The following is a 22,963-nucleotide window of genomic DNA, read 5'->3' on the forward strand; positions in this document are numbered from 1 at the left end:
TCCTGCTGTAGGATGAAGCCCTGACCAACCAGGTGCATACCAGTGGATATTGCATGGTGCTGCAGAATGCTGTGGTAGCTGTTTTGGTTCAGGGAGCCTCTCAGTCATCGACCCTGGATTCGGCAAAGCAGCCCCAGACCATCACACATACTTGATGCCACACACTGTGGAACCATCCTTTCGCCTACTCGACGGTGTACAAAGATGCATTATTGTGATTATCATTCATCAGTCCATAATACCTTCTTCGAGTCTTCAGTAGTTTAATGTCGGTGTTTCATGGCCCAGCCAAGCCTCTTTGTCTTATTCTGATGTCAGTGGCTTTCTTGCTGCAACTCATCCTGTCAAACCTGCAGCTTGAAGTCTTCTTTTCACAGTTGAAACTGAGACTTACTGTGACCACTATTAAGCTGTGTCTGAAACTGTTGTCCTGTGAGCCGCCTATCACACAAACTGTTAACTCCCAGAAACTTCTGATTCAGTTGTGGCTTTGGATCTGCAGACCTCTTCCTGTCAGAGTTTGTCCCAGTTTCTGAGGGAAACTGTACTGACTGACACCTTGAATTTATCCAGAAAAAGTTGGAACACCTGTAGGAATCAGTAGCACCAGCTTTCAAGGCTTGGTCAACCTCCACTGCTGCAGAACAGCTTTAAATTTAAATCCCATTTTGTGTTTCCTGAAAAGGCCTTTTTGTATGATTCTGAAATATACACTATTTGTCAGTTTTGGATAACCTAACTGGCAGTTTACCACTTACCTTTACACCACGACGAGCTCTTCATTGGACTTGAACAACCTGAATTGCAATAAATAACTGGAGCCTCAAGTGGTGATTAGAGAAAATGCAGTTTTTGGCTAATTTTAGCCGATACAGTTCATTCAGATAAATTGGAACGGTGCCACACTGTGTTTGTATATTGGAATTGTTTTATATACACTACACCCACGTTGAGTTTGAAGCTTCAGAGCTCTGAAGTTATAGTAGCAATATATCAATGGGGTCACGTGCTGGCTCACACACAGAACAGCTTCAGACTTGAGAAAACCTTCTGAGGACGGACCTCTAATTATAGGAACAAGTGAAACAGTAGACGAGCGTTGCTCACAGCCCACCTGCTTCACAGCCTCGTGTCCACAGTTGGCCAGAACCCGCTGAAAGACTTTTTCATGTTTGTGCTCAAACACTGAAGCACTGCCATATGCTGCAGGCATCCAAGCTGGACCAGTGGTAGCAGTTGGTGCCCAGAAACCTCATCTGAGATTTATTTACACGTGAAATAATCTCCCTCACAGATTTTTCTTCCATGGGAGTTTGGCTGAGTTTGGAGTTTTGAACCTGGTTGTGGGGTTGTTACATGTCCCTGGCTCTTTGAAGACATGGGAACACTGCAGCAGTAGCAGCGTTTGAAAGTGGCCATGTGGATTGTTTTTGTGATTGATTTTCATCCAGACTGAAAAATATCAGCAACATTTGCACAGATCAGGTTTTAAAGAACTGCTAACCCTTTTTCTCAGGCAGTTTTTCCTGAATACTGACGGTCTGACTTACATAAAGTGTCACAGAGAAGTAAACAATTACAGTTGGAGTGAAATGTTGGTTCGCTAATGGCTACTACTGTAGTTAGTTCAGCAAGAGTCAAATTCCAGTGCACGTCACCTGATGGCTCAGCTGATGTCCTGCTGCAAGCCAGTTTGCAATATATTTTTCTCCCCAGCACCTCCATGTTGTGCAATGCTTCACCTAAAACGTTGTGTCCATTTCCCCTGATTCCCACTCTGATAATTTAGCAGCTCCGTGTACACAGAAGGGCGTATATGTGCATGCTGTCAGCTATGCCACATGTGCACACAGAAGGAAGACGAGGTCCCAGAACACAGTCCTGCCATCCATATCACTTTTTTGACTAATGTGTTCCTGACGAAACCGAGATGATGTTTGCTAGGCATCAGCAAGTTAGTATCATGCTTCTAAATATGCTGATGTCTGCATTCACCTTTGCAGCACTGTGGTGCACACTCACTATTCTGGTGAATGGGCCGATGTGCCTAGAGCCAGGCCCTCAGTCAGCCTGTGTTTTACTCTCAGAGTTAATAAAGGGTTGTTAACATATCAGCATTATTCAAATGGGTTGGATCTTAAATCCAGTCGTTCTTAGGTGGATATGATAACATAAATTATGCAAATGACAGGCAGAACTATGGAAAAGTGTTGTTGAGTTATACTTGAAGCTACCATATAAGATCAACTTCACTCTGAGGTACAACAAAGGTGTGTTGATAGTTAAAGACACAACATTTCATGAACTTGAAATGAAAGGCAAGACAAAGATCACAATCTAAGCAAAGACATCCACCTCCTCCAGCATCTCCTCGTCTTTGGGTTTGTTTTTTTGGGCGGGGGTCTGCTCCAGGGTCTGCTTCCAATGCAATGACCTCCTGATCACTAGTATGCTTTTAGGCAGCTTCCCACCCCAACCAATCACAGCAGATGGCCCCACCGCTCCCTGAGCCTGGTTCTGCCGGAGGTTTCTTCCTGTTAAAAGGGAGTTTTTCCTTCCCACTGTCGCCAAAGTGCTGCTCATAGGGGGTCATATGATTGTTGGGTTTTTCTCAGTATCTATGAAGCGCCTTGAGGCGACTTTTGTTGTGATTTGGCGCTATATGAATAAAATTGAACTGAATTGAATCCTGTCCGAATTCCTGGCTCAGGGGTCCTGCAGAAAGAGTGGCCTGATTTTTTCACACTGCTGCTACTTTGTTGGAGAACCTGTGTTTGTCATTTTTATCTAAATAGAACTTTTGTATATAAAAAGTGTTCAACATGCAAGATCTTCATGCTTTTTTGTTAAACTATAGCCCAGAGAAACGCAGTGCCATCTCCATTCTACAACTCAAGGTCATGAATAGCTTCTTACAAGCCCAGTGTGCTGGGCTGCACTAAACTGAACATTAGATTAGTATGTTTTTCTGACTGCTGTGGTAGCTAGCTAATGTCTGCTGATTGTGTGTTTATTTTCCGCGGAGTGCTGTGCAGTAACAGCTGCCGAGATAATGACGTGTGAGCAGCGAAGCAATGTGACAATGGAGCTGGAGGAATGTCGCAGGCATCCAGAGCAGACTGTTTGCCTCTCCCCAGTGAGCTGTTCCACCACGCCTCGCCACAGCACCGGGATCAGTGTGTGCGTGTTTGTGTGTTTCGCTTGGTTGTGGGTTTTTGAAGGTTGCAGATGGTCCTTTGAAGTCGGATAGATGAATCCAAACGACTGGTGTTTGTGTGCTTTTCAATCCAAACCTGAAACCAAACGGAGCTTTTGCATTGGTAATGACCGGACTGGTTTCATGTAGGCAGCTACCATGCAGAGACTCATTACAGTCCACTTTGTGTTGGGAAATGAACTGATATGATGGCAGGTGGTGCAGGCGCACACATGAACATAAAAGAATTAGGGATCTAACAGAGGCACAGAGGTTTCTATAAAACCATTCGTGATATCAAATCCTTCCAATAAAGTGGATATGTTTAAAGAATTATTAAGTGAAGTCCATAAAAGAATGTCATTTTCGGGAGGGTGTATTTCCTAATATGTCCGTGTAACGATACACAAAATTCACGGTTCGGTTCGATACTTTGGTGTCACGGTTCGATATTTTTTCGATACAAAAAATGTTCATGCTTTTTTAATTTATCATTTATTAAAATTATAAATATATATTTTAACTCAAAAGTACAGTTTTTAAATTTAATGTTGCTGAAACAACAAAGTAATAAATAAATAAATCTATCTGATGGAGAAATCCCTCATCTTTGGAAAAGAGAGTTTATTACAGAGAAATGTCTCTTTCCAAAATAAAAGCTATACTATACGCTTCTTCTGGGCTATATTCTCAGCAGCATATTAAACATATCAGGTCCCCATAAGGAGAATCATGTGCTAACGGCTGTCTAAATGACTCGGCTAAAGTTTGTAGCATGCTGCTTGTTGTTTTTGTCTGCTTCCACTTGTCTTTGCACGAGGATGATGTCGGAGTAAATGTGCAGTCATATTGGTTGTGTTCCCACTAGTGCTGTCAGCGTTAATCTGAAATGACGTTAACGCCACAACACGGCAAATCTCCGTTAACGAGCTACCGCGGATCGCCCCGTGCGTGTGGCTGGATGGCCAACACGTTAACGAGCTAACTGCGCTAACGAGCTAACTGCGCTAACGAGCTAACTGCGCTAACGAGCTAACCGCACTAACACACTAGTTCCCACCAATGTAATTGAGCATTGCGTGGCACATCCAACATACTGTTTACTTTTGTCCATGACGCGCTTACCTTCAGGGTCATACTTCACATGAAGACCAAAATAGTTACAAACCCACATCTGAATGAGGGTGGGGGAGGTTCAATTTGCCATGTTGCAAGGAGAGCTTAGCTTATGTCTGCTAGCTTGCCCTGCGCTCAGTGAATCTGCGTTCGACTACTCCGCCTAGGCTGCACTGTCGAGCGCAGATCCACTGAGCGCTCAACACAGACAGCACCGTCAGAAGGAAAGTTGATAAAATAAATTAAAAATTTTGTATTGTTTGATACATATACGTACCGAACCGAAAGCACTGTATCAAACGGTTCAATATTGATACGAGTATCGTTGCACCCCTACCACTTACCCTATAAAACATGACTGCAGTGCTGTTCACAGGAGCTCTGCTCTGCTTTCAATGCGCTGCCTTAGAGCAGCAAGTGAAAGCGGAGCAGTGGTTCTCCAGGATTTCTGGAGGTCTGTCAAAGTATTCCTTTGGATACTGGCTGCTTCTTCCCTCATTATCAGCCCAGTTCTTGTATCTGACCACTTCTAGAGGAATCTCCAGCCCACTTAAGTTTAACGTAGGCTCTGTGTGGCATCCTCACATAACTGACAACTTAGCAAAGAGCTAATTTTATCAGCCAATGTCAAAAATCCATAATTTATTCACATATCTTTAATTGAATCTATAGCAACATAACACAGTTTGACAGGCACAAACTAAAGTTTTTACACCAACAAGGTGATTCCTAAAGGACCACTAGCTGAAAACTTGACATATCTTAGGAAACTGGAAGTGGCAGGCGAACAGTAACTCAAGGTCATGTCTTTAAGAATTAAGGAAAAAATCCAGCAAAGACCTGACAGAAGACCCGAGAGATTCATCTGGCCCTTCGGTAATCCATATAGTCGCGAGGTTCAATGAATCCTCATTAGAAATTGTCAGTGTAAAGGTTGTTATCAAGAGGAGTTCTTGAGGAAGGGAAACAGGGAGATGAGGTGGGCCAATTTACACAAGAACTGGAAGGAAAATCATTGGCAGTAGGTTGAATCCACATTTTTGGTTCAAATTGTTATTATGCATGGAAGAAGTCAAGAGGTACAACAGTGAGTGTGTGCCGTGGTTTAAGGCTGCAGTTCAACCAGTGGTGTTGGTAGTCTCAAAATTGATGGAACTATGATCATTAAAAAGCACCATCAGATTTTAATGCTCTTTGATATACCATCTGGAAAGTGTTTGACAACTTCAACGATCCCAAACACACGATTGGTGCAGCAAAAGGATTCCTGGATAGAAAAGGACAAAATGCAATTCTATCATTCCTAGATCGAGCTTCCCAGAGCCTGGACCGCAACATTGTTAAAGAAGTGTGTCCTGGAGACGTATTCCTGAAGACTACTTAAAGAAATTCCAAGAAAGCTTGTCTAAAAGAGTTCATGCTATGTTAAAGAATAAAGGTTAAATATTGCCTTTACATATTGTACTTCCATGTGTGTTTGCACATGTTTCAATAGTGCTTCAAAGTGCTGCAGAAATTATGTCTAGATATTTGCACTGAGCAGGAGATGCTCTGTATCTCATTGTACATCTGTATAGTGACAATAAAGGCATTTTATTCTATTCTATTCAGTAAATCCTGGCACCTCGTTCCCATTATCCTACCAAAATCTTAACCAATGAGGGTTTGCTCAGACCGCACAGTTCGGTAGCTTACTGCAAATATACAACATGCAGAAACAGAAGATCATAGTATCTGTCAGATAATTCCTTTAAAAGTGTTTCAAAAGTCTCCACCAACAGTAACAAATTTGCGACATGCAGGTCAGTGACTCTGAAGCTTAGCAGACAGATATCAGGATGCTAACTCCATGGTGGAAGTTGGGCATTTTAACACAGTGGACACGACAAACTGCAGGCCTCTGTTCAAACGAATGTGCGCACTGCATTACAACGACACGGGAGAGAGGAGGCTCTGCTTGTGACGAGAAGCAGGATGACAGCTTTATATGAATGGGTTCAGAGGAGGTTAAACATTCATTAAGCAGACCTGTGTTATATGTGTGTCTGCAGTCTGACGGCAGGATGTCTACATTTAAATTAGCAACAAACGCTGCATTTTGTTGTGTTTGTCTTTCCCTCAGTGGAATTATCCCTCCCAGTATTTGAAGTAGCTGCTGGCAGCGTGTCGTAAATCTTTTAATCTGCTGAATTTTAAAGGAGTTGGAGGAGGAGAAGCAGGCGGAAGCTACAAACTGCCTTTAAAATTCGAGTGAACTTCAAAAGGTGAAACAGTGGGCTGATTACCCCCCGGGGACAGACTATTTTAATCCTTCCCTGGCTTGCTTGTTTATTCTGTTTTCTCTCCCAGTCTTCCAGCCCAGCTCTTCTACCATATGTTTGATGACCCCTAGTGTTGTGTGAGATAGTGATGTATAATTCACCGCTGACCTTCATCCAGGTCACCGCCGGGACGGGCTAGCAGGTCAGCTGTGGCATGACTGAAGATGAAGGTGGCTGAAGGTCCATGTGCGTGTGTGTGTTTGATATCCCAGGTCAGGGCTCTGAAGTGCTTCACGGCAATGAGATTCATGGGGTTTTAAAGGGGAAGGTCAGGTGTTGCTCAAGATGTCAGAACAGTCTGAAAACAGCAACCGAACTGCTTTAGATTGTAGGACATCGCTGTCACAAAGATTCTTCATATGCACTGTGGTCATGAACAGGAGAACTAAAATGTATCTGCAGACACATAGATGACTGTGAGGCTGTTAACATTGTAAAAATCACTATTGAATTATTGCCCATGTGAGTCGGTGCGTGATGAAACATTCTGGTCGCCTCCAAAGTGTCCGTGGGTGGAAAACTGCACCGGATTCTGTTAGTGAGAAGTGAGATGGAGGAGGAACAGCTGATTAGGATCTTGCTCATCACACAATCTTGTTGCTGGGATTGAATTCAGTTTATTTGGTGTATTCTGCCTAATTGATCATTGTGCTTGAGTCGTGATGATGTTGCAAAGCTGAAAATCAGCGTGCGAGTCCGTGGGGAGCTAGAATAAAATCATTCGTGTGAAAACAAACTAATGACGGTAAATCGAGGTGTTGAATCCTGTCCTGATTCAAGCAAAGAGCAGCTCCAGACAGCACGGCGACATTTAATCGCTATGTGGATGGTGGTAGGCGATACGTGGCATGTTTGCTCATGTGCAGGAGGTCGTTTCTCTGGCGCTTAGCGATGCTTTGCTGCCATTCCACATCTCACTGCACAATCCACACAGAGAGGGGTTTGGTTAACGCAAGTTTCTCACCTGCAAGACGTCAGGGAAAAGTCGCTCGTCTCCTCCTACACGATTGAAAAAGACTTCTACCTGATTTAAACTCTCTCCATGTTTCAGTTGCCTGCTTCCCGTTGGTATGTGGTTAGTATAGGCTAGCTTGGACACTGGATGCATAGCCTGGTCAGGCCAAAGACAGTAGTGTTATCACTACACCATTCAGCTACACCAGCGGTCCCCAACCCCCGGGCCTCGGACCGGTACCAGTCCGTGAGTCGTTTGGTACCGGGCCGCGAGAGTTGAGGCTCAGGTGTGAAATGTATAGTTTTCAGGGTTTTTATCGGTTTTCAGCGTTATTTTGTTATCGTTTTTATCATTTACTTGGTTTTCCTGGGTCTTTTCACGTGTGTTATGAATAAATCTTCTTTTTTTCGGTACCGGTACTAGTTTTATTTTGTTGTATTTATCCACAACACCTTAAAGGCCGGTCCATGAAAATATTGTCGGGCATAAACCGGTCCGTGGCGTAAAAAAGGTTGGAGACCGCTGAGCTACACTACTCCCATATAGAAATGTTGTCATATTCCTCAAAAATAAGCCATTAAAATAACATTAATGATGCTAAGCTGACTTATACTTGCTGTAACTCTGAGAAGTTCTGAGAATAACTGGACTTGTTCTTGAAACCACAGCAACAATTAATGCAAGTTTATGTCAGTTTTGCATTTGATTCATATTTCACATCCAAAAGGACGAACATCTTTAAAAGTAATTGTCAAATTACAAACTGGTAGTAGGGCTGCTCGATTATGGCAAAAATGATAATCACGATTATTTTCACTGAAATTGAGATCTCGATTATTTGACGATATTTATTTAACAATAACAATGTTGAATAATGACTTTAAAGATTGTCAAAAATAATATAAAATAGTGCAAATACTGATAACAGTGCAAATGTTTGCAATATAAGAAATAAATGATAAATGTAAACATCTATGTTTAGTGAACTTTGCAGTGTTGCTCTGTGGTGCAGCTACGACACTGTAGCAAAGTTTACACACTGTGTCTACTTGATCCACGTCTGACTCCACGAACCCATAATGTTTCCACACCACTCAAGTTTTTTTACCTCTTTTCAACCAACAGCATCACTCTCCTCTCCAAATAACTTCTGCTGAGCTTTCCGAGCTTCCCTCGGGTCCTCTTAACCAGCGGCCCCGGTACCGGTCCGTGAGTCGTTTGGTACCGGTACCGGTACTAGTTTGATTTTGTTGTATTTATCCGCGACACCTTAAAGGCCGGTCTGTGAAAATATTGTCGGGCATAAACCGGTCCGTGGCGCAAAAAAGGATGGGGACCGCTGAGCTACACTACTCCCATACCCAAAGCTACCCAGTGCCTCCCAGACGAGGTCACACAGTGGGAGGTGAAACACAGGCAAAGCAGCATATCGAACCATCAGAAGCCAGCCAGGCTGTAAACATGTTTTTTTGTAAAGTTGGGCATTAAACAGTCCACTCATGTCTGTAGCCTGCCTCAAGTGGCCGTGAGAAGAACTGCAGTTTTGTAGCTTCATTAATCTATAAGAACAGAAGGAGCCCTGCAAGAAAACAGCTGTCACAGATCCAAGTTTCCCAATAATGCTGACAAAGCTTCTGCACAGCTGCATTACTTAACCCATACAGAACCAGCACCGGGTTCGCCCCACGTTGTTTTGTTTCAGATTGATGACAGGCATGCTGGGAACTGTAGGAAACCAAACAGTTGGGTCTTCTTTTGTTCCCGCTCCGTGTTACAAACAGGTCATCCTCCTACTGCTGCACCTTCTCTTACGATGAGTAGATATTATCTCGATTCACGCCTCCACGATGCCGCCCCCCACGTACACACATACGCAGGATTCCTGCAGTGGATATGATAGCCTCTCAGTGTGAGCAGGCGATGCTGTCTATTCTGTGTGTGGAAATTACAGAGCTTGGCCACGATGAATGTCAGCTGAAACTCCTTTCTCCTGTGGGTGTTCCGACACAAGGAAATGTTAAATACCCCCCTTCCTGCTCTCATTTACTCTCCCCTCTGCCCCGCTTCCTCCCACACACAGGGGACTAACAGCAGGGCAGGAAGTCCTTTATTTTACTAAGCTAAATGCTTTAATTAAGCTCTCAGACCACTTGGGATGAGACAAAGAGGTAATGCCATCAGCCTCATTAAAGCTCACTGCATCTGCACTCGAGCATTAGCCGCCATGTGAGGACTGGGTTTGTGTCGCTGCATAGATAAATGTCAGAAAGGGACCTTTGACCTAAACTGGAGAAACTTGTGCATCTATTCCTGAATCCCCTTTTTTAAAAATGTGGTACTTTTGGTGTTTAACCATAGCCTGGTGCCAAACGTACCTGATCATGTGTGATTCACAGGACAAAAGAGTTCATATGACTGATATTCATGTTTCTTGGTGAAACATCAAAGGTCGTCCATCATCATTTCTATTTGAAAAGGCAATCTGGGGTTTGTCACAGCTGAATGTACAGGAGTCAGAGTAGAGACAGGTCTGACACGAGGAGCTGTTTGTGTGACGGCTTCAGTGAGTCTACAGGAAGCAAAGGGAATTGGAAGCTCACAAGATTTTAATGAGGCAATGTTTCAGCCTTCAAGATCTTCATCAGGGAAACATTAAACATTAATGATCTACAGTTAAGTTCTTCTCTCTAAAATATTGCCTCAACATTTGTTGGTAAAAAATGGTCCTGTGGGTTTTGTGACGGCGCTTTAGTGATCGATTGGACGCCTGGTGCATCCTGATCAGTGTCCTATATCAATCTTTGAGGGTTTGGAGGCTCTTTGTCAAGTTCCTGAGCAGTTATTTCATTACGATGGGGCACAGTGTCCTGTTTGACTGTGGACCAGTAAGTCCATCAAGGAATGAAAAAAAGCCACTGCTTGTAATTAATATAGTGATATTCATCTGCACATTCAGGTACAACGCACTACTGGTGGTGTAAAACTCCAAATAAGCAGGACTCCATTAGTGTAAGTCTTATTACTTCCTGTTTACCAAATTGTTGTCCTATGGTCACTGTGATGGACCGAGTTGAAAAACAGGAGGAGTCCCAGGAATTATTGGAAAAATATAGTTTCAATTCAATTAAATTCAATTCAACTTTATTTACACAGCGCCAAATCACAACAAAAGTCGCCTCAAGGCGCTTCATAGATACAGAGAAAAACCCAACAATCATATGACCCCCTATGAGCAAGCACTTTGGCGACAGTGGGAAGGAAAAACTCCCTTTTAACAGGAAGAAACCTCCGGCAGAACCAGGCTCAGGGAGGGGCGGCCATCTGCTGTGATTGGTTGGGGTGAGAGAAGGAAGACAGGATAAAGACATGCTGTGGAAGAGAGACAGAGATTAATAACAGATATGATTCAATGCAGAGAGGTCTGTTAACACATAGTGAGTGAGAAAGGTGACTGGAAAGGAAAAACTCAATGCATCATGGGAATCCCCCGGCAGCCTACATCTATTGCAGCATAACTAAGGGAGGATTCAGGGTCACCTGGTCCAGCCCTAACTATATGCTTTAGCAAAAAGGAAGGTTTTAAGCCTAATCTTAAAAGTAGAGATAGTGTCTGTCTCCTGAATCCAAACTGGAAGCTGGTTCCACAGAAGAGGGGCCTGAAAACTGAAGGCTCTGCCTCCCATTCTACTTTTAAATACTCTAGGAACAACAAGTAGGCCTGCAGAGCGAGAGCGAAGTGCTCTAATAGGGTGATATGGTACTACAAGGTCATTAAGATAAGATGGGGCCTGATTATTTAAGACCTTGTATGTGAGGAGCAGGATTTTGAATTCAATTCTGGATTTAACAGGAAGCCAATGAAGGGAAGCCGAAACAGGAGAAATCTGCTCTCTCTTTCTAGTCCCTGTCAGGACTCTTGCTGCAGCATTTTGGATTAACTGAAGGCTTTTCAGTGAGTTTTTTGGACATCCTGATAATAATGAATTGCAGTAGTCCAGCCTGGAAGTAATAAATGCATGAACTAGTTTTTCAGCGTCACTCTGAGACAGGATATTTCTAATTTTAGAGATGTTGCGCAAATGGAAGAACGCAGTCTTACATATTTGTTTAATATGTGCGTTGAAGGACATATCCTGGTCAAAAATGACTCCAAGGTTCCTCACAGTGTTACTGGAGGCCAAGGTAATGCCATCCAGAGTAAGAATCTGGTTAGATACCATATTTCTAAGCTTTTCAGGGCCGAGTACAATGACCTCAGTTTTATCTGAGTTAAGAAGCAGAAAGTTAGTGGCCATCCAGGTCTTTATGTCTTTAAGACATTCCTGCAGTTTAACTAATTGGTGTGTGTTATCTGGCTTCATGGACAGATAGAGCTGGGTGTCATCTGCATAGCAGTGAAAATGTATGCTATGTCTTCTAATGATGCTGCCTAAGGGAAGCATGTATAATGTAAACAGAATTGGTCCTAGCACTGAACCCTGTGGAATTCCATAGGGTTTCCATTTATTTAACCCCCAAAAATTATATTTACAAGAGTAATAAATGTTGAGCTCATAAAAGAGGTCAAAGAAACAAAACTGAACTCAGGCAAAGACTGCAAACTTAACGAACCAAATGACTGCTACAAACAACCATAACTGACCTAAACATGAAATGACATACAAGGGTGTATATATATATAATGGCTGATCAGACCATTGTGACACATGAGGGGTAACAAACAAACACAATCATAAATCACAAACGATGCAGTACAATCTAGTTTGTTAATAAACTAAACACCAAAGAAGAAAATCAAAAACCCCATTAAACCCTAAACTCAAATATTTAATTAAATACAAATACTTTGTTTTTAAAGTAAAGAAAACACATTCTCCCCTTCAGCAGGAAGTGGTGGTGTGGTCCAATTATCTTCCTTTTCATTTAATGGTTTCAAACCCTGGCTGCCATCTTTTGTCCAGCAACTCCCAGGGATGATGGCAGGTAAGAAATAAAAAGACAAATGTTAGTCAAAAATCAAAGAAATGAAGTATGAATACATAAGTAAACTAAATGTGCTTACAAATAGAACAAATGTATCCAAACCAATCAATAAAGTTATTGGCAACTGAAATGTATTACTATGTTCAAATGAAGAATGAAAATACAAAGGTTAGCGACTTTAGAGTGTGGCCACAGGTCACAGTCACATGTTGAAAACTCATTCTCTCATCTTTCCTTTTCTTACTTCTCTTGTTTAAGTTGGTTTGATGACAATCTTTCTCCGCACAGGACCTCGAAATCTTGACTTTTATTGCAAACTCTATATCTTCCTGTCTGTATAACACATGTCAGCAGCTGCAGGGACTGCTGGCTCCAGCTGTATGCTTTGTTTTGCTGAAGGTCACTCAATGATAATGCTTTCTCACTGACTTGTTTTGTTGCTTCCCCCCCAGGCCTGGCCAGGGCCAAGTCGGTCCCCAGCCATACCTACTCCAACGAGGTGGTGACCCTGTGGTACCGGCCTCCAGATGTCCTGCTGGGATCCACAGACTACTCCACCTGCCTGGACATGTGGTGGGTACTCCTAACATGTAACCCCGTGTGTGTAATTTATCCTTGATTTATTCACATAGAAACCTTCAAGATATAGATCAGGGAACCCACTCAGGAAGCAGACAAAAACCAATTAAAACTCTTACTGGTGGCTTATCCTAACCCGAGGCCATGCTCAGTGCAGATTGTTCTTTAGTTTCGTTTCCATGACTCCCCAGCATCCACACTCCCAGTTTGGATCAGTTGTTGGTGAGACACACATTTACTTTATACACTGACAGAACTGCTGCAGATGCTGAAATGTAATAATCGAACTCTTCATGCATCGAGCCTGAGCACACTTGCTACCCCACAGTGATAAAAACTGTAGTAGGGCTGCAGCAGTTTTTTTTTCCGACTTCATCCTGAGTCTTTGTTAAAGATGGTTTGAACTGCCTCGTTTAACTAAGGTACAGCACGTCAGCACCTTTGATGGTAGCTGCCAGTTAGGGCTGCTCAATTAATCGAATTTTAATCTCGATTACGATCTGGGCTTTCAACGATCATTAAAAATGACTGAGCCGATTATTAGCCCCTCCCTCGTGCTTTACTCTCGCGCTGCTCCGTGTGGCAAATCGAGCGCACCTCTCTGCATTTCCAACACGTGTCACAACAATTAAGAGCAGCGGTCTCCAACCTTTTTTGCACCACGGACCGGTTTATGCCCGACAACATTTTCACGGACCGGCCTTTAAGGTGTCGCGGATAAATACAACAAAATAAAACTAGTACTGGTACCGAAAAAAATAAGATTTATTCATAACACACGTGAAAAGACCCAGGAAAACCGAGTAAACGATAAAAACGATAACAAAATAACGCTGAAAACCGATAAAAACCCTGAAAACTATACATTTCACACCTGAGCCTCAACTCTCGCGGACCGGTACCAAACGACTCACGGACCGGTACTGGTCCGAGGCCCGGGGGTTGGGGACCGCTGATTAAGAGGACCGAGGGAAGCTCGGAAAGCTCAGCAGAAGTTATTTGGAGAGGAGAGTGACTGCTGTTGGTTGAAAAGAGGTAAAAAAACTTGGTGTGGAAACATTATGGGTTCATGAGTCAGACGTGGATCAAGTAGACACAGTGTGTAAACTACAGTGTCGTAGCTGCACCACAGAGCAACACTGCAAAGTTCACTAAACATAGATGTTTACATTTTTCATTTATTTCTTATATTGCAAACATTTGCACTGTTATCAGTATTTGCACTATTTTATATTATTTTTGACAATCTTTAAAGTCATTATTCAACATTGTTATTGTTAAATAAATATCGTCAAATAATCGAGATCTCAATTTCAGTGAAAATTATCGTGATTATCATTTTTGCCATAATCGAGCAGCCCTACTACCAGTTTGTAATTTGACAATTACTTTTAAAGATGTTCGTCCTTTTGGATGTGAAATATGAATCAAATGCAAAACTGACATAAACTTGCTTTAATGGTTGCTGTGGTTTCAAGAACAAGTCCAGTTATTCTTCTTTCAGAAAAGAAACATTTAAATCGACTTTTTCTATCGTTGTAATGAGCAGAACCATTTTGGACCAGACTGTAAATGTCTTTATTTTTAAGTTGATGACACATTTGGCTTCATTTCTCAGCCCCAGAGACTGCTGCTTTGAAAACAGTCAGATAATACAGGCGCTCCAATGTACAGTTGACATTTGCATTTTTTCTTTAGGGAAAAAGGCTTTCTTTTACTTTTACTTATGCCCTAGATTATAACACCTACTCTCACAAAAGCCCAACTTCTCAGAGTTACAGCAAGTATAAGTCAGCTTAGCATCATTAATGTTATTTTAATGGCTTATTTTTGAGGAATATGACAACATTTCTATATATAATGTTTGCACTCGGTTTTAGGGGTGAAAAAGCACGTCGCGTGCCTTGGAATGTGAGGAGTAAGAGAGCTGTAGGCTGTCCCATTGTGGCCCTGGTCTTAGGTGACCCCCTCTGTCTGCACACACAGTCAGCAGGGAAATCCCAAGAACCCTGTTTTGCAGCATCCAATTAAAGAGCAGCCAGAGTGTAGGGGTCCGAAAGATAGCGCGCTAGTGTGTCAGTTTCAAGGGCGTTTGAAGGTGGGCAAATCCACAGGGTCTTCTATTCCAATGAGACTCACTCTGTGACACGCTCGCATACACTCACCTCCGGTCACTTAGAAAGCAGTCATCCATGAAGAACCACTCCTTGAAGGACCAAAAGGTTGTGCAGATCTGTCTTCCTGCCAGAAGAAGCATCCATCATGAGTTGCTGTGGCTGAGAGGCTGTGAGGAGTGAGGATGTGATGAAGAGCGGGCAAGGAAGGGCTCTATTTTTACCTTCCTTAGCTCCTAAGCACTTCAGAGAGCAGCAGTTCTCCCTGTCTCTCTTTCACACACACACACACACACACACACACACACACACACACACACACACACACACACCTGTCAATCAGAGTCGACAAATGGATCAGTCAACTGTGACCGTGCACATATTAATGAATGGGTTTAGTTATCTCATGGCCAGGCTGCTCGTGATGTTTATCTGTTTATCTTAAAAAACACAGAAATCTTCAAGTGTTTGAAAGTAAAGCAAAGTATTGATACTCTATAGTTTAATATCTTGAATGTTTCCACCTGATCATTTCAGAGTCTTCTTGATAAGTAAGCTCATCATCGTTTGCAGTGACGTGTTTGGCCGAGGCTCCAGTTCCCAGTGTGTTAAATGATTACAGTCCCCTGTGCTTTCCTAATTAGCTGTGAAAGAGTTTGAGGCTATGATGCAAAGGAGCATGCTTAATTGCAACTTGCTTTCACAATTTCCAGTCAGGCTGCAAAATACTTTATGGCCTTAATAAACTTGTAGATGTAGCTGTGGATGGAGACGTGCAGCCTGTGCACATGTCAAGCCAAAGAGCCAGTTGCATTTCCACAGCACCTGCTAGCTAACAAAGTGTCTGACTGGTGTTTGTACCAAGTGTCCAGAGAGAGAATTTTGAGTGTTAGACAGAGAACAGAGGCTTCAGAAAGTCTCTGAACTTAAAAGCAGGATGCAAGTACAGCACAGTATGTTTGTTGGAGACAAATGTCAGCGTGATGGATCTGTTAGAGGTGACTTTCTTCTGTGCAGCTTCATGCCAGAAGGCTTAGCAGCACCGTGCAGGTACACAGCGTGATCAAAGATCTTTGGCTTTTGTTAAAAATAAAAAAGAAACTTCTTACACAACCTTTTACATTACATCATTTTTTGCTTCACGATCAGGATGTATCAGGATATAAACAGGGTGTATATTATTAAAACTGCATAGTGAGCTTCCTGGCCCTTCCTGCCACCTCGATGTTACCCGAAATAGAGGATAATAAGGCTGTGCTTAGCTTTGCTGATTTCTCATGAGCTGTATGCAGCCCCACATTCTAACACATGTTGGGCTTCGGCTCTATATTTTATGATCCAGGGTTCATAGCCAGGTTTGCATCTCACCAGGTGGCTGTGGGCCTCCTTCAGGGCCGTGAGGTGGGCCTGAAGGAGGAGACTGTGCGAGGACTTGTACCTCATTGACTCTGTGACAAGAAGATTTCTTTTCACTTTTACTGAAACTCTCCTATAACAGCGCCTACTTTAATCAAAGAAATAGCTGTGCCCACGGGCCATTTGAAGGACTTGCACATGATGGTGGAGGAAAAAAATAATAATTTTGATGTCAACACTGACTGCATATGAAAACTGGTCAGCCAGAGACAGTTCTTCAAGGTTATGGGCATTTACCAATGACAGGTTACTCCTGAAAATGTCCATTTAACAAACAGGCGAGGGCCGAATTGAACGAGCTCAGTCACGGTTATTCATTTCCCTCTGAGGGCGCCCCCTTTATATCATTATATATATATCATACCAGAACCATTGCAGTTAAAGATGATGATTTGTTCTAATTCATATTTAGTGACATAGCTAATATATATGAGTGTGAGTGTGTACTATAGAATATTGAAGTATATTACACAAGCCTAGCTGTTTTAAATCTAAACCAGCTGATGTTTGTCATGTATGTACTCGAGTCAAACTGCTTACAAATGAAATTCTACCTCAGGATCAATGAAGTCCATCCAACCCAAAACCCAGGCTGTGGAAATGTGTCTTGCAGTGCGACGCTTGACGTATTTGTTCGTCTGCTTTCCCGTCACATCATGAATCACCTCTCAGGCATATCTGTTGATTTACTGTCTTTGAATAAAGAGCCCAATATTTACTGAGGCTAATTTACTGTGTACTATAACTCAAAGGGCTCAGTCCACTCCAGTGATTTAACTGCAGCTCCAGTCACAGCACCTCTAACACTGTCTGATTACAGTAACAGCAGTGATAAAACACCAGACTGCAGACTCATAGTCACACGAAAATAAATGCAGAAACAGAATCAAGAAGAGGGAGGCGCCGTGTTTCGACATACACATACGTGTAAATGCATGTATGTATTTTTCTTCATCTTTGCACTGTCCACTTTCTGCTGTGACCAGCACATTTCCCACCTGTGGGACTAATAAAAGTGTATCTTACCTTATGTAGATATTTATAGCATAAAGGCAGTGTTACACTTTGTATAAAGAGTCAGCTGCATGCCTGCACCACTTGTTCTACATAAAAAACTAACTGTGAAAGGAAATGACTGTACCGTATTTTCCACACTATAAGCACACTTAAAATCCTTTAATCTTCTCAAAAATCGACAGTGCACCTAATGTATGAAATCTGGTTGTGCTTACTGACCTCGAACTGATTTTATGTGCTACACGGCGCTCAGAAATCTGTCACAAATGTTTGGGTACGACTTTAGTAAGCTATGAAGCCGCAGCGCTTGCTTGATTGTCAGAGCATTACGGCTGCTGTAGTCAGGAGCCTCGCGGAGTAATCTGGGTCCAAAACTCCGTCGGCTCAGGTCCCAAAGTCAAACGAACACTGTGGCATCACTGAGAGGTAAAAACTGTCTAAATTCTTTCATCTTTAATAAAATGATCAGCGTTGCTGCTTTACCAGGTGTAACAATTAAGTTTAACATCCAGACATGCATGAAAACAGAATCTATTAAATTTAACGGAGTTAGAAGTTAGCAGGAAGTTAGCAGGAAGTTAGCAGGAAGTTAGCTCGCTAGTTTCCACCGAAGCATGATCTAAGCTGTGTCCCAAAACGTAGGCCGCATCCTTCGGAGGACTCAGCCTTCGCAGTCTATAAAGACCGAGAAGGCCGGAAGTGCGAGGCTGTGAAATGGTCTAGCCTTCAGATTTGCGTCACCGCTGTCTCGGTGGAGTTTAATAAACTCGTCCGTCTGCTCCTTGCTGTCTAAAATATAACAGGACACTGGCGTAAATTCTCGACCGTCTCACACTTCTGTTTAATCAGTTTTCTGTTTAACGTTTATTCAGCTGTGTGAAAACAAAGGAGGAACCCACCCGATGGATTAATAAAGTTTTATTTAATCTAATAATCTAATAACTTTGGTCTCAGCCAAACCGATTTACTCCGGAACAAATAAAACACAGAAAAAAGCCAAACAATTACATTTTTAAGTTATCCGAGTGACTTGTATATCAAGTTTAACCTGAGTAGCGAAAGACAGTGGGGGTCTGAAAACGATGAAGCCGGGAGTCTGCTGCTCTCGCCGGGTCAAGTGACTGTTGAACCCCCTGGCTTGCTATCGAGCTGGTGGATAACAGACGTCTCCGAAACGTTGCCGCACTTTTGCAAATATTCAATTCAATTCAATTCAATTCAATTCAATTTTATTTATATCCATAAATATGCGATGTCTTGATAACCAAGCAGATATTTGATGTTTTCACAGCTACTTTCTCGCCTGAAAATATGTTAAAAGTTTATTTTGTGGCCCAGAAAGATTAATAAGAATAATATTAAAACTTAGTAGAGGCCACCATTGTTGGAAACTGGATTTGGCTGGGCCGCGCTATGAATTCTGGGATATGGTGGGCCACGAAGGACACCCCCGACCCATCCTTCAAATTCGGGGAAATGAAGGACGCATTTGTCGGCCGCATTTGAAGGAATCGAGGCATTGGGACAGCCTTTGTCGCCTGGCTGTGACGTAATCGGCCTTCAAATGCGGCCTCCGGAGGATGCAGCCGACGTTTTGGGACACAGCTAGTGTGTACTTGTACTAGTGAGACTTCTGAAAAAATTCGTACAGCTCTGCTATCACTTCCAACATAAATGAAGACAGAAAACTAAACAGCAGTGACGTTTGTAGGGTTACTGAAGTTGGGCTAGCTGCTTTATAATGATGTGCTACGTGATCGCTAGTGACACAGCTATGTTAGCATAACATAAACAGTGAAGCTGCAGGATGAATGCTAACTTTTTTCCACTCGATAAAAGTTAACAGGTCCCTGATGATTAGAGACAAATGCAGTCGCATGACAGGATGCTGTAAACGGACCAAACTTCATTCAGGAGAACAACTGAGATAATCCATCCACAGCTTCACTGTTTATGCTATGCTAACATAGCTGTGTCGCTAGCAATCATGTAGCACAACATTATATACCAGCTAGCCCAACTTCATTAACCCTACAAACGTCACTGCTGTTTAGTTTTCTGTCTTCATTTATGTTGGAAGTGATAGCAGAGCTGTACGTTTGAATTTTTCCAGGAACATGTTATACAGTGTTACCTCATTTATTGCATCGTTTTAAAAATAACCCGTGATAGGTGAAATTTATTTTTTTTACAATTATTATAGATGTTTTAAGGCTGTAAAACCCCTCACTACACACTTTCTACACTTTTCTCAGACAGGAATGAACATTTTCACACTTTTCTCTCTTGTTTAAACTCTCAAAGTTCAAACCTCCAGTAATTATTGAATGAAACCAAAGATCAAAGCCTGTTTTCAGGTCCAGAACATGGGAATAGATCAGCTGCCAGAGGATTCAACATTAATGAATCAATGGTGGAGGAAGCAAGAAGAATGAGTTGAGTAAAGTTTGACTTATCTGACTGTTTTGTTTACCTTAATGCGCCTTATAATCTGGTGCACCTTATGGTCGAGAAATACATTACTGGTCTTCCAGCTCCAGGGTGAAAAATATTACAAACTCCTGATGGCGTGACAGACACAAACCTGATTTAGAAGACTAAAGGAAACATTATGCAGGTTTACATTGAGAGCTGGTAAGAGTGGGCTTCAGTTTCTAATAGTGGGCATTATTTAGCAATGTGCACAAAGCTGATATTGTCACAAAAGGTTTTATGTATATCCTGATGAAGGTCCACAGGGCTCAGTGTTGTTGTTCTTGACTTGTATGCATTCGTTATTAGCATTTTTGTACCTATACAAACGTGATCGAATCACATTTTCCTTAGCAGCCTATTTCCTGTTACCTGTGTGAAGAATGGAGACATCATTTCTAGCTGGAGGGTCAGTAACTTTCCCAGAACTTTAGAGCTAATAACCTGTCAGGCCTTTGTTGACAACATCATCCAATTTCAGACAAAATGACAGGAATGAATCAAACCGAGAGGAAGGTATAGCTGCACAGACAAAAATTGTTTTGTGTTACTCTTTTTTCTTCAAGCTGACCTTTGCCCGTATCACACATGCACCTCAGGCAGCAGAATAGTTCTCCACGCTCCAGCAGAAATACTGGATGCTGAGGTTATAGCTCTGTCATGGAGATGAAGCATTTTCATTCCGTAAAATGGAAGCAATGGAGAAGTTTTTGAGGGATGAATTCCAGGTAATCTCTCTCTCTCTCTCCTTGCATTGAGAAGGAGTGTTCACTGAGCCACGAAGCGAATCTGTCAGAAAAATAGCTCTTTGACAAACGAGCATCGACAGCACACACACACACACACACACCTCGGCCGTTCTCCCTCCATACTGAAGTGGTCTTGATATTTTAAGATTTCCAACCTACATTCACAGTCTAACAGCCCTCTGGAAGAAAAGAAATCAATACAGCCTCAGAATGACTTTCACGTTGAGGCTTGTTGGGGTGATTAAACAGTTGGTGTTTTGCAGACTGTAATTAGACGTGAACAAAGGACGAACCGGTCACATACAACATTTTCCAACGATGCTTTATTCCAATGTGTTTTTATTTTAGGCGCCACCTGTGAAAGGCTTAAAGACACATTGAGAAGAAATACAGGATTTATAATTAGTGTTATTTTCTCCTCCAGGGGAGTGGGCTGCATTTTCATCGAGATGATCCAAGGAGTGGCTGCATTTCCTGGGATGAAGGACATCCAAGACCAGCTGGAGAGGATATTCCTGGTGAGTGACTGCTGAAGGCTACTGCAGCTCAGGGTTACGGTCAGAACCGTGACACGACCATTCTTTGATTTTCATCCGATCTACTGTGGATGCACTTCTTTTGCAGTCACTGCATGGATCATAGCCCTGAACATGTATAATAAATTATTATTATTTTGTATGAACTCCTGAGTGAACTAGTTGGTTACTCAATAACTGTAAGCCTGAGTTAGCAAAGTGACCCCAAACAATGACTCCTTCACCATGCTTGATAAGCTAGATGGGGCTTTGGTGTCTTTCCCCCTGTATACATGTTGGTGTACGCGCTGCTGAAAGGTTCATTTTTGGACTAAAGGACTGATGTGTGTCATGGTGAATTGGGTTAAAGGACTCGGGTGCGAGACTCCTTGCAGAGTGACAGTGAATTTATTCACAGTGAAAAAATAAGTCAACAGTTCGAGTCTGTAATCCAAAAGGGCAGCGCAGTGATACGGTGGCTTCTCCCCGTGGTGACAGTGCAGTGACAATCCAGAACAACTCCTTGTGCGCGCTCCTCCTCCGATCCCTGGATCCTGGAGGCCGATGAGAAAAACACACAGTAACGAAAACGTTCTCTCTCCTTCACAAACTAGGTATGCTAATCGCGACTACGCTACCCGGTTTAGCTCAACGTTCCAGCGTTGGTTGCGACTCGACCGTTAAATAGGTCCGCTTCGGATTAGTAGTAACCGGCAAAGGTGCGACGATTCCAGCTCAGGATACTCCCCCCCGGGTCCGCTGCCGCTCCGTGCCACGGCTTCCGGAAGTACACGTTCCCGCATACAAACACACATGCACAGGATGGAGAGGAGATCACCACAAAGCACACACAAACACACCGGTGAGGACCGTCTAGCCGTGACAGTGTTATAGAAAGGAAAGTTGCTACGTATGTTTTGTCCATTTAAGTTGATTTGAGGGTCCTCAGCTGTGTTAGTGACAGATTCTTGGGTTCTAAGAATCTCTTTTTTTGTACCAAACATTATCACATTATTAACAATAATCTAAAAATCTAGGAATGAATCCCTTTGTTTCCAAGGGTGAGATGCCGAATTTGTGAAATTCACTAATAGTAAAGGAATGATCATCTGTGACGTACATGCTTGGACCTCCGAGGTCTAAAAAGGAATCAAAATGCTCGGCCTTTCACTGCAGTTTATTATAAACTGAGGATTACTGAGCCTGGGAGCAGGACAGGAAACAGCTTCTGACCAACATGAATGAGCAGAGCTGTGGCCACAGAAACGGCGTGCTTCTGTCCTTTTCTTTCTCCGTCGTTACACTTATTCAGACAAACTGTGTTAATCTGTGTATACAAAGTGACAACACACACATGCATGGCTGAAAGTGAACAGTCTGTCAGGTCTCCAGTATCATACATGCTGCTGTAGTTGCAGTAGCCTTAACAGACCATGCAGCCCTGTGTCAACAGACCCTCACATTTAGAAAATTTTGGCGTCTTCTTTTCAGATTCTGCTTCATGTTGATGTGATTACATTGTTCCTGTAG

At 42.6% G+C, this 22,963-nt stretch overlaps 1 protein-coding gene across 6 annotated transcripts in view; it reads left to right on the forward strand.

Moving 5' to 3' along the window:
- cdk14 (cyclin dependent kinase 14) overlaps window positions 1-22,963 on the forward strand; it is a 267,760-nt gene that overhangs the window by 143,888 nt on the left and 100,909 nt on the right. For all 6 annotated transcript variants that reach the window (XM_085176729.1, XM_085176730.1, XM_085176731.1 and 3 more), the window contains 2 exons: window positions 13,024-13,144; window positions 21,343-21,436. In XM_085176729.1, the coding sequence (XP_085032855.1) occupies window positions 13,024-13,144; window positions 21,343-21,436 (215 nt within the window). The remainder of the gene's footprint in view (window positions 1-13,023; window positions 13,145-21,342; window positions 21,437-22,963) is intronic.

The sequence above is a fragment of the Neolamprologus multifasciatus genome, chromosome 11, assembly GCF_963576455.1.
Source record: "Neolamprologus multifasciatus chromosome 11, fNeoMul1.2, whole genome shotgun sequence".
In the NCBI taxonomy this organism is placed as follows: Eukaryota; Metazoa; Chordata; class Actinopteri; order Cichliformes; family Cichlidae; genus Neolamprologus; species Neolamprologus multifasciatus.